Below are 11,009 nucleotides of genomic sequence, written 5' to 3'. Positions count from 1 at the left end.
AGAATTGTGATTTCAAAAAAGCTTTCTCAGCCTGAGCATAAAGATTGTCATTATTAACCACTCAGTGACAAAATTCTGAAGATTTGTGTGGTTTAGACATGTCTTCAAGCCATGTTGTTTTTCATTTAAAATATTTTTATATTCAGTACAAATCAAGCTATTTTTATCAAACAGTTTATACTTTACAAAAATCGGATTTGAAAACCATCATGACATAGTTTGTCCCTTGTCTTACCATACATTGCCATTTTCGTCGTAATTAGTAGACCAGTATGTCCGGTGATTTAACGTCTTTAGCATGTGTGCAAGAGTTTGGACAAGTAAATGCTTCGTAGTTGATCTTCGTACCTCAGGAGTGATTTTAAAACTTTGGCCTTGCCGGCACCACTTTAAAGTCACCACCCAGTTCTTGCTCACCATTCAGTTCAGTTTATTTTTGTTTCTGACCATCACAGCGAAAACAAAACATTCCAGTACGGTACAAGTGACAAAAAGGTACATTTGTCTCGCTTTTGCCTTCGTATTTACAAATCGACCCCAAAACCTTAAATATTGTCGTCTCAAAATCCATCGAAGACACCCAAATGGTTTGCTTTTTTGGTATACATATAAATTATCAAGCGTCAAATAAATATATCTTCCTGGGAATTTGAATTTTCAGGTGCTTTCTTAGAGCGCAATAAAATTTTTTGTGTTTTTTGAGCTTGTACATTTTTAATTCTCATATATTTGTAACTTGTGTTGGATGAGATATTTAGAAAGACATTTTTTGGTTTTCAGCAATTGGAAATTTACAGTGTTTGCACCTTTTTCTCGCGAGTTATAAACACTATTGCAAACCACAGTGTAAAAAAATCAAATAGTAGTGCATCCTTAAAAGAAATTTTTAACACAGTAGACACTTGTTTATATCAAAAACACTTGTTCATATCCCAAAATATAATCATTCGCTATCTCAACTTGCCGCAGATTGCGCATCAACATGGGTTACTTGACAGGGTTCCATGTGATTTTACATCTCAAAAACTAAATTAATTTGAAGAAAAAGATGTTAATTTCGAACTCAGCAACCTAAAATTACCTGAAAGTCATCAACCATTCGTTGGTATTAAAAAACTTGTTTTTGTCGGCCAGTGAGATCACACATTCTGACATGTTTCAAGAACTACCTTTTTGCAATGTCCACTCACAGCAGTACAATCAAAACTGAACTCGTGCTGAGAATGGCATATCACGACATCGCCTATACTCGGATAACTTACAGGCATTCAGCAAAGAACCGGAGGCTACTATATTTGCTTGACCGACCAGCTTGAGAGGAGAAATAAATAGATACGAAAAGAAAACCTATCGCTGGCTTTACTTGTTTTAGATTTGTAAATTGTCGTTTGTTTTAAGGTAGTCAGAGGGTACTATGAATTAAACCTTGGCCTACAAGTAATGAGCTTGCTTATGGGTTATAGTTAAATGCTGTTAAATACAGAGGCTGCGTAACTATAAGCTACGATGTGACAGGTTGTGGAAAAACTTGATGATTTCCATCGATTACAGTGAAAACTCTTTTAAAAGCGAGTTTTGTACTCAAAGAAGCCCAAGTTTTTGACATTCCTCAAAAAAAAACAAATTGCGCATTTTGATAGGTTCTTTTAAAAACATATCCTCAATTCCTCATTGTAAACGAAATTGGAAACATGTTACAATAGAACCTTGTAAATAGACTACCGTACTACAACGATTTATCTCGCTCCGATTGCTTAGAACATATAGTTTGTAGGCTATTCAGTCCCCATAATGAAAACCAAGACAATACCTTAGCCTACATCCAGTTACAGCTTAGTTCAGCTGCTTTTGATTTTTTGTAGACTACTATAAAAGTAAATTGTTCTTTTCTCGGAGCAAACTTTCTCTCAATATGAAAACAATCCAAATGATCAGACTGCGCACCATGCTATGAGAGCAGGTAGAAATAGTTTACCAACTCAGAAACACATTCCTCCTGAAGCAAAGCATTTATATGTCGAATAGGTTACATAAGGTTTATTGTGAAAAAGTTTTAGGGAACCAAGTTTCCACCATAACTCATACAACAGTTGAGATTTTCTTAAATCCGTTATAGGAAAATAAGTCAATCATTTAACACGTTGTCAATGACAAAATATGCAGATTTTATTTACGTTCAGAGAGTTTTCTAGTATTCAACGAATGTATGAGGAAATGCTTCAAATTGGTTGCGCCTTGCATTTTCAATTGTAGGACACACATATCGTGACGTGATAACTGTGATTTTTTCATTGCAATGGTCTGTCAAGATTTGGAATAATCAATTGGTTTTAATCATGCTTTCATAGCATGACGCGCACGTTTCCGCAAAACTAAAGCTTTAAGTGTTGCTTCAGACAACAAAACAGTACGAGGCATACCATCTTTTCTGAAATGTTTTAAATCAAAAAAGAAAATACTGAGTAAAGATTCGGAAGGACATCAATCATGCAAGTCATATCTACTGTAGGAAGAGACAAATAACGATTTGTAATCATTCTGACACTGCATCATACTGTAGGCTACGTAACGAGAAACTGGAACAAGTAGTGTTTTGCATATCTCACTGAACCATAGCAGAGTTAAAACTATAAGTTAGGTTGATCTACGACAGGGGTGGGCAACGTGCGGCCCGAGGACAGTGGAGCCGCATGCGGCCATTTTCCATTTTTTGTGTGCCTTCATCTTCTTCCATCTATTCTTCCCCAAATAAGGTTATTTAAATTAAGGCTATTTTCATCTCGATTTACACAATTTCGAAGCTTAAAAAGTGATATGACCGTCTTTTCACTCTCCTGTACCTGAGAAATAAGTTTTACGCCTGTAGAAATCCAGCTTGAATTGAATTCACTGCAGGAGCATGACATTCTTGTACAAAATTTCAATAAGATAAACTCCATTGGTGAAAATATGAATTAGTGTTTATTTGATGTGTGGCCCTCCTGTAACTGTGTAAGCATTACATTTTCCTAACTGGCCCTTGTGTTGGAAAGGTTGCCCACCCTTGATCTGCGACATATATTTCAAGTGTTACAGCACATGCATGTAGCAGTGCAATTTGTCGATCTTAAATCCTGTTTTCATAGGGCAACACACAAGTTTTTGGTAAATCCAATAGTCCAACACTCTAACGTTACAATATAGGCGACTGTAAATGCATTTCTTGCGTTTGGCAAAAATCATTACTTTTTTAATAGTTTCATCTATTTAAAAATGGGAAATGTTTTTGTTTATACTGCTATCAGTAAAAATTAAACATTGTTTCAATACTTTATTGTGTTTTAACTGCGATTTGCCTCTGAAATGTGATTTGATGGATTGCAATTTGCCTAAGCTTATTATTCTGATATGTGTATGGAGTTGCGTTTTTTCGATATGTTCATACTATTTCATCACACTTCCTACTCCGACATTACTAGACAAAAGCAACTTGCCCATGGAACTTTCAACTGAGCAGAATAGACTTGCATCAACCTGGAAAGACAACGACTCTCTTCTTTATGAGCCCACAAATATATATACACCGGTTGATTTCAATGCAACGTTGACGATGCAACTGAAAGAAGCTTTGAACAGATCTCAAAAGAAGGTAAAATTGGTGCTGTTTGTCTTTATTTTCAACAGCTACACTCTATGAATTCAGGTAACCAGCTGTTTGTTGTAAAGGTAGGCCTTCTTGATCAAGCATAGACTACAACCCTACGTTGCTTACAACCAAACAGGAATAGATGGCTTAGATATGCAAGTTGTTTATCATTGTGACAATAACGTAACTTATTTCTATGTAGATCTAATAGTTTAGGCTGTAGCCAATATATGTCATCCTGTGAAACTTAGATAAAAAATCTTTATTTGTGAGCTTACTGGTGTCATAATTTACTCTTATTGAACATTTTAAGGAGTTTACTATCCTGATATGGGCGGCTATGTACGGAAGACAAACTCCTCACACTGTTGATCCTAGTGCTTGTGGAAGATGTCGGATTACATATGACAGATCAACGGTAAGTGCATTATGATCATTTGAAAAATAAACAAACTCGGGCGAAGTTTCTTTTAAAAATTCGCACTAAATTTAAACAGCAAGTAGTGCTCGAAATTCAATAAAACTTAATGGACATCAATTTGCACTATTAGTGTGTGTAGTCTTTCAAATATTGCAGTAAGAGCTTGAAAGCATTGCAGCATGTGCACTGTGCAGCACGATTCACAATCCTCATCGATTTTGGTCATTAGGTGTTTTGATAACTACAGTAGCCAGTTATAGCCTAAGCTGATGAGATGCTACGTAAATTCCTGCTGTTGAAAATTATATTATTCATGGGTTTCATTAACTATTATCTAATACAGGTGTCGGAACCCAATACCAAAGCAGTGATTTTTCATTTCAGTGATTTTAGTTTGAACAAAATGCCACCGAATAGGTGAGTCATGCAAATCAACTTCACAGCCATTAATACCAACTGCTGTAAAGTAAAATTTTTTCTATGATCTTCGACCAAGCTTTTTACATTTTAGGAAAATCAGAAGCACGTTAATTGACACATAAAAATGTAGACATAAAGAAGCATGAAAAGTTTGGGGATATGTAATAGCTATGTAAAAAAAATATGTTTGTATATTTAGTTAAAAGAAAAGTTATGTAAAATGTAATAGTGTAAAAATATCAAAATAGTCTGCAATCTATGCATACATTACTGTAGTGTAGGCTACAGTATATAGAAGCGTGTTTTGAAGTAAAAACAACATTAATACTGCTTAACAACATATGGTGGTTCATAACATTAATAACGTTAATTAACATTAATAACTTACGCCAAGTAAAGTAACAATGGTAGTTAATAACATTAATAACCTATATAACATTAATATCTATAGTTTTATCTTTTTCGTCCCGGACGCGTTAATGACGAAAAATAAAATGATTGATTGATATGGCTTACTTCAAGTAAGGTAGGCTACGGTACTCCAGAACCGCAGGGTACTCCAGATCCTTATCCGTATCGATGAATGATGTATCAATATGCGGTATCCACAGTGGTTACTGGTATCATTTGTGTACTTGTAATATTTCAACTTCAAACGACATAGTCAAGGAATTGAAAAGTCTCTCAATTGCGCAAATCACAGCATACCATACTCAAATTACCATAAGCTCACCGTGCGGGCGTCCTTTTCTTCGTATAATTCTCTGGGAGCCGGAATCTAGAAAAAATAATACAGTCATTGATGACTGCGTTCTTTTTCAACGACACACTAACAGATAAAGGAAGTTTTCTATCTTGATTGGTGCGTAGTTGAGCGGGAAAGCACGGCCCGCAAGCAAAAACCATAGACATTTTTCATGATTGCCTCAACAGGGACATGCCAGTGAGACAGGTGCCGGTGTCAGAAAAACAAATCCGATACTGGTTGCATTTATTCTCGATCCACCGTTTCTGCAACATTACACAACAAATGAACAAAAAATGTTCTTCAAGCAGCTTTGTGATTTCAGAAATTTTCTGTTGTAAAAACACAACCACTTTTAAGAATTGTTGTCAATGCAAAACTATTCTGTCGAATGAAAGCGACTGTGCGCGTTAATTGGCGTGTTCGGTCATACCAAGTTGTTACGGCCAATCTCTATACAAATCAAACGTCATATAAAAACCGTTCAGGTCTACTGAATCTTAGCGTATTACGTCATGGAATTTTTCCTAAAAATGAGCCAAAATTGCACCATCGTTCGTAAGACTTGTGTCAAACCTGTTTAAACATGAAACATTGGATCACCACCTTTGAACACCTGTTAGAATTGCGTGACAATGTCTTTCATTATTGCGTCACAGTTACTGTTTACGTGAGTTTGAGATATCGCAAATTATTCTAGTCATTTTAAAATTGTTGCTTGAAGAGGTTGGTCGCATGTTTAACTGTTTTGCTTAGTGCTTGTCAGCTGGACGAAAATTTCCGTCTTTTATCCAAGTAATCTGTTCTGTAGTGACAAGTTTTTAGTGGTGTATCGCGTTGCACTCCATTTTCGACAGCTTTGAGGCTATTTTTACAGAAATACAATTCTCGAATAGACGTTTCCTGAAGAGTGTTTTATTTCGGTCATTACATACAGACGAACGGATCTGGGAATCTTATGTTACAATTTTCCCACGAAGAGATTATGGTTTACCGCTGTGACCACAAGTATAATTTATTACTGACTTCGTTGTTTTAGTTGTAAAATCGAAAAAAGAAAAAAGTATTAAAAAGTCTCTAATTTAGCGTCGTCAAAAACATTTATTGTTAAGAAGATTAGTGAACAGTATTGATGTTCTGCGGCATTGTAAAATTAAAAATCTTGAACGCTTCAATTGAGGCGCTTAGCCGTTTTAGACAGTAAATTGAGGTTGAACACCCATTTTTGAAGACATCATTTACTTTAATCTAATAAAAAATAAAGAGCCCAAAATGTAGATACTAAACTCATGTTCACCAAACGTTTCGACAATTAGACCTTTTTTTTCTTCAACGCTATAACATAGCAAATACAGTACAACTGAAGATCAAAATAGTTTTTGAAACGTTTCCTGAGCATGAGTTTAGTGTCCACTCCACATTTTGGACTCTTAGTTTTTTTATTAAGATTGGCCAAGTGTTCCACCCATGTTGGTTTATTTTAATTTGATAAATATTATATTTTACAGGAGAACTGACCAGTTGTATGGATGGTGGACAATAGAGGCTTCTTCTTCTTTGCGAACTCTCCGACGAATCACCTTAGATAATCTTGATGGTTTTTTCAACATCACAGTGACGTATAGGTTGACAAAAAATTACATAGCTTATTGTTTGTTATTCAGTTGATTTAAAAATATTTGATATACTTGAAATCATGTAATGTAGCTGCTATTGGCAATTGGCATTCCAAAGTTTGTCTACTTACTATTAATAGTCTGGGTCCCAGGAATATAAAGCTGCACTAGGCGTATGACACTTAGGTCACTTTGTCCTTACCAAATGTTTTGTAGATGAATACCCGATTTTTTAACCAAGAATCGGTAATTTTCGAGTTCTGGTGGTTCAGCTATCGAAGTGTGCGATTGAAGAATATACTTAATGGACTGGGCTACATTCAGCATAACTTGCTACAGTACAGGTTACTTCAACAGCTAGCAGAAGCTTGCTTCGGCCGTTCGGCTAATCGATGAATTCCAAACAACTTTCTCAGTCATATATTACAATTTTTTACGATCGACCACTTCAACATATTTTAATGGGTCACAAACAGTTTTCGTTTATTTGTGCACTAGACGCGAAAGCTTTAGGTATGGCATTTTAAAATTTCTCTTCAATTGATAGCTAATAGTTCAGCGTGTGAATGAGTGTTACACATTTCAGAAAGCTGACATGCACAAATACACATTGTTGAATAAATATATTGGTTTACAAATTTATTTATTATTGAAACTTATTTATTATTACCATGTCATCGAGGTCACAAAATTGAATATTTGTTGGCATTTGGCTATTTTATGTCCCAGTCTTTACATTCCAATGGTTTCACTACTTGTCACAAAATGTCTGTAGTAGGGCTTGTACCGTATGTTTATTCAAACAAACTAAGTAATTATCAAAATAAAACACGTTTTAGAAGATTTCAAAAAACTGCAGGAAGAACAAATTCTGTCATGTATCAGATACAGTTAATATGAAACTTAGTAGGCTATATAGGCTACGCATTAACAGTTTAACTCAGTGGTTCTCAACGGGGGCGGTACCGCCCCCCTGGGGGCGTTTTGGTTTTTCAGGGGGGCGGTATGGTTACTTCGGATTAAGGGGGGCGTTTTGATTATTAGGGTGCATTCTGGTTTAACCTATCTATAACCCAGCGTAACGATTTCGTCAAAGAGCTCGTATCGTCGTGGTAGCATTTCCTACCTCATACCTGGTGGAAAAGGGATTCAGCTGTGTTGTTCTGCTACATACTAACCCACTTGACATATCCATAAGAGGTGATCTTCGAATGTTTCTCACTGGTTTTACACCGGATGTGGAGAAACTGGCACTTTCTCACCAAACCCAAGGTTCACACTGACTACCAGTAGGCCTATAGTCCTACTGTTTTCATGCTCGCAAATATATATTTGCTTTTCATCAAAATAGTTACTAGTCTCTAAAACCCTTACAGCCTGTTTCACCCTAAAAGGGAATCATCAAAAGGCCCTTATTTTAATAGAAATAGAATTCTATCTGAATAGGCTAAGGACCTTCTGATGGTCCCCTTTTTAGGGTAAAACAGGCTGTAAGGGTTTTAGAGACTGATAACTAGCCTATATTTAATGTAATTTGCTCTGCTTGGCTTTTTGCTTGGCATAGAGCACTTTTTGTAGTATTAGTAGCACTTTTTGTTTTATTTTCGCTTTTCATAATTAATCGTTTTTGTTGGGGGGCGGTAAAATTTTGCCAGTTCATGAAGGGGGCGTTGGGCCAAAAAAAATTGAGAAACACTGGTTTAACTTATGTTTCAATTTAAAAAACACTCTATCTTAGTTTTATTTTGAATCGAGTTTCTTAATAGATCTTTAAAGTAGTGAATTCTTCTTTTGCAGGAGTCATTCTGATGTATACTTTCCTTATTTTACTGCAAAAGATGTTCTGAAATCTTTGCAAAAATCCAACTCTGGCGATCCACAAAAAGACATTGATGATTTAATGTCACAGAAGACAGGCCTTGCGCTTTGGGCGGTTTCAAATTGTGGTATAACGTCATTTGCTCAAAAGCGAATGGAATATTCTAGTCAACTTTTAAAAGCCGGTCTGATATTAGACAGAGTTGGAAAATGCTTTTTCAAAAAGCGGCTTAGAAATGTCAAAATGGCAAAAAACTACAAGTTTTATATGTCTTTTGAAAATGGTTATCATTGTAAGGATTACATTACTGAAAAGTTCTTTGAAAACGCTTTACTCTTTGGTGCTGTACCTGTTGTTTTTGGTGCAAAAAAAATCGACTATCAAACGTTTGCTCCTCCGAATTCTTTCATATTCGCAGAGGATTTTGAAACGCCCGCCAAACTTGTGGAATATTTGAACTATCTTGACAAAAATGACACTGCATACAAAGAATATTTCAAATGGAGAACAATGTCACCTGAAGACATGCCTCAACCATATAGATCTTCTGGTTTCTGTCACTTATGTCGCATTTTACACGGCATTAATGTGGATAATATTTATAATCCAATGTACAACGAGTTCTACTCCGACATACCTTTGTTTGGATACCCACAGATACCACGCATTGTGGATTCATTGACTAAGTTTTTCTATGAAAGTGAAGACAGAGAATGCTTGCCAAACTACTAATCTAGTAAATTAGACGGAGAAATTGAATAAATATAAAACATTTAGGTAAGTCGGTAATTAAGCGTGTAGCGCAAGATACGGCTGGTTTGTCATTGAGACCTGATTTTGTCTTGACAGATTGTTATGCTAGATCTTTATACGGTATTCTGGACTTGTGGCATTTACTGAAGTTTATAATAATAACCTACTGTAAGTAAAAATTACCGAAAAATTTATTGTTAAACTGAAACAATGTTGAACTAAATTAGAAATATGTAGCAATTCTAAATCATTTTTCCAACCTTGTAAAACCGTTTCGATTTCACAAGGAGTGGTTTTGAAATGATGTTAGATGAATATAAGCTTTCTGTCTAGGGTATTGTACAGTAGGCCTATATTAGCGACCAAGCTAGGAAACTGCAGTGTCTCTTTATCTGCTGTATATGTAATGCGGGCCCCTTTGCACTGGGGCCCCAGTGAATTGCCACATTTTATTATAAAATACCTGTACCACGTAACCTATTAGTTTTTTCATGCAGGGTTTTTGTGTATTACTTGAGATTTTTGTTGTAGCTAGATTAGGGCCCCGATGTAGTCATTTAATGTTGGCTCATTTTGCTCTCATTAATAAACTTATAAGTTGGTAGCGAATCAAATATAATTTTCATTCTTTCCTAGTAAGCAAAATTTGTCTTTTTTACATTGATTCCACTGTTCTAGGACAATTGCCCCCCCCCGGACAAGTTCTTCCATCGAAAAGTGCGACAAAGTGTTTTTCTTTATTAGCCCTAACAGTTTGATTCTTATTTGCGACAGAAAGATATACATGGTGTTTCAAAAAATTTGACATCATTTGAGACTTAAATGTGTCAAAAAATATGTAGCCTACTTCAAGCAAATGAAACTTGACAGGTAGGCTACAAGGGTAAACCTGGGGTAAACATATTAAATTTCATGTCAAATTATCAAACAAACACTGTGCCTTCCCTTTACCACTTGTGTGAAAAATGGCCTCATCACTGAAAACCAGTTTTTCGTGAAACTGGTCTTTTTCCAGTTTCTGTTGCATCTCAATGCAGAACTGCTTACGTACGTTTTACCTTGTCGTCTGCTTTTAACGCTTGGACGAGTTGCAGTTTGTAGGTCTCATGTGCAATCGTTCCCTTAGAACACGCCAAACTGTCGTTGCAGGAATTCGAACTTCAAAACTCGTTCTTCTTAAAGACTTTGTTGGACTGTTCACAAGTTTTCTGCGAATCTTCTCTACTGGCGTTGACTTCCGTTTAGATTCTTTTACTCTGCGCAAGCAATCTTCTTGTTCGAACTTTTTATGACATGTCCAAATTTGCTTTCCATGATTGGTCCTTTTCTTCCAAATTCTTGCGCAAATGCACGCTGCACATCACTCTTATTCGACTGTGTTCTAGCATACTCCAGTAGGTAGCCTACACAAAATGCTTTTCTACGCTAATGTATGGCATTTCTACATCTAAAAAGAAAAACACCTGAAAATTAAAAGATAAAATTTTATGTTGTATCTGTGCATAGCCTACTATTAAAATTTAAGATTGTAAGTTATAAACGATAATTGGTAAAGTTACAAGACTATGGCCTATAATGATGTTAAATTTTTTGAAACATCCTGTATAAAC

General features: G+C 35.7%; 1 protein-coding gene across 1 annotated transcript; it reads left to right on the top strand.

Annotated features, from left to right (window-relative positions):
- Nucleotides 1-3,475: 3,475 nt before the first annotated feature.
- On the top strand, nucleotides 3,476-9,378 carry LOC145776646 (3-galactosyl-N-acetylglucosaminide 4-alpha-L-fucosyltransferase FUT3-like). Its single transcript, XM_082587879.1, has 5 exons — nucleotides 3,476-3,628; nucleotides 3,939-4,043; nucleotides 4,390-4,463; nucleotides 6,720-6,836; nucleotides 8,625-9,378. Exons 1-5 carry the CDS (start codon nucleotides 3,476-3,478, stop codon nucleotides 9,376-9,378), a joined length of 1,203 nt encoding a protein of 400 aa, XP_082444005.1.
- Nucleotides 9,379-11,009: the final 1,631 nt, after the last annotated feature.

The sequence above is a fragment of the Aplidium turbinatum genome, chromosome 9 (assembly GCF_918807975.1).
Source record: "Aplidium turbinatum chromosome 9, kaAplTurb1.1, whole genome shotgun sequence".
NCBI classification, from domain to species: Eukaryota; Metazoa; Chordata; class Ascidiacea; order Aplousobranchia; family Polyclinidae; genus Aplidium; species Aplidium turbinatum.
Note: the sequence above shows the minus strand (reverse complement) of the source record. Positions and strands in the feature narration are given on the sequence as shown.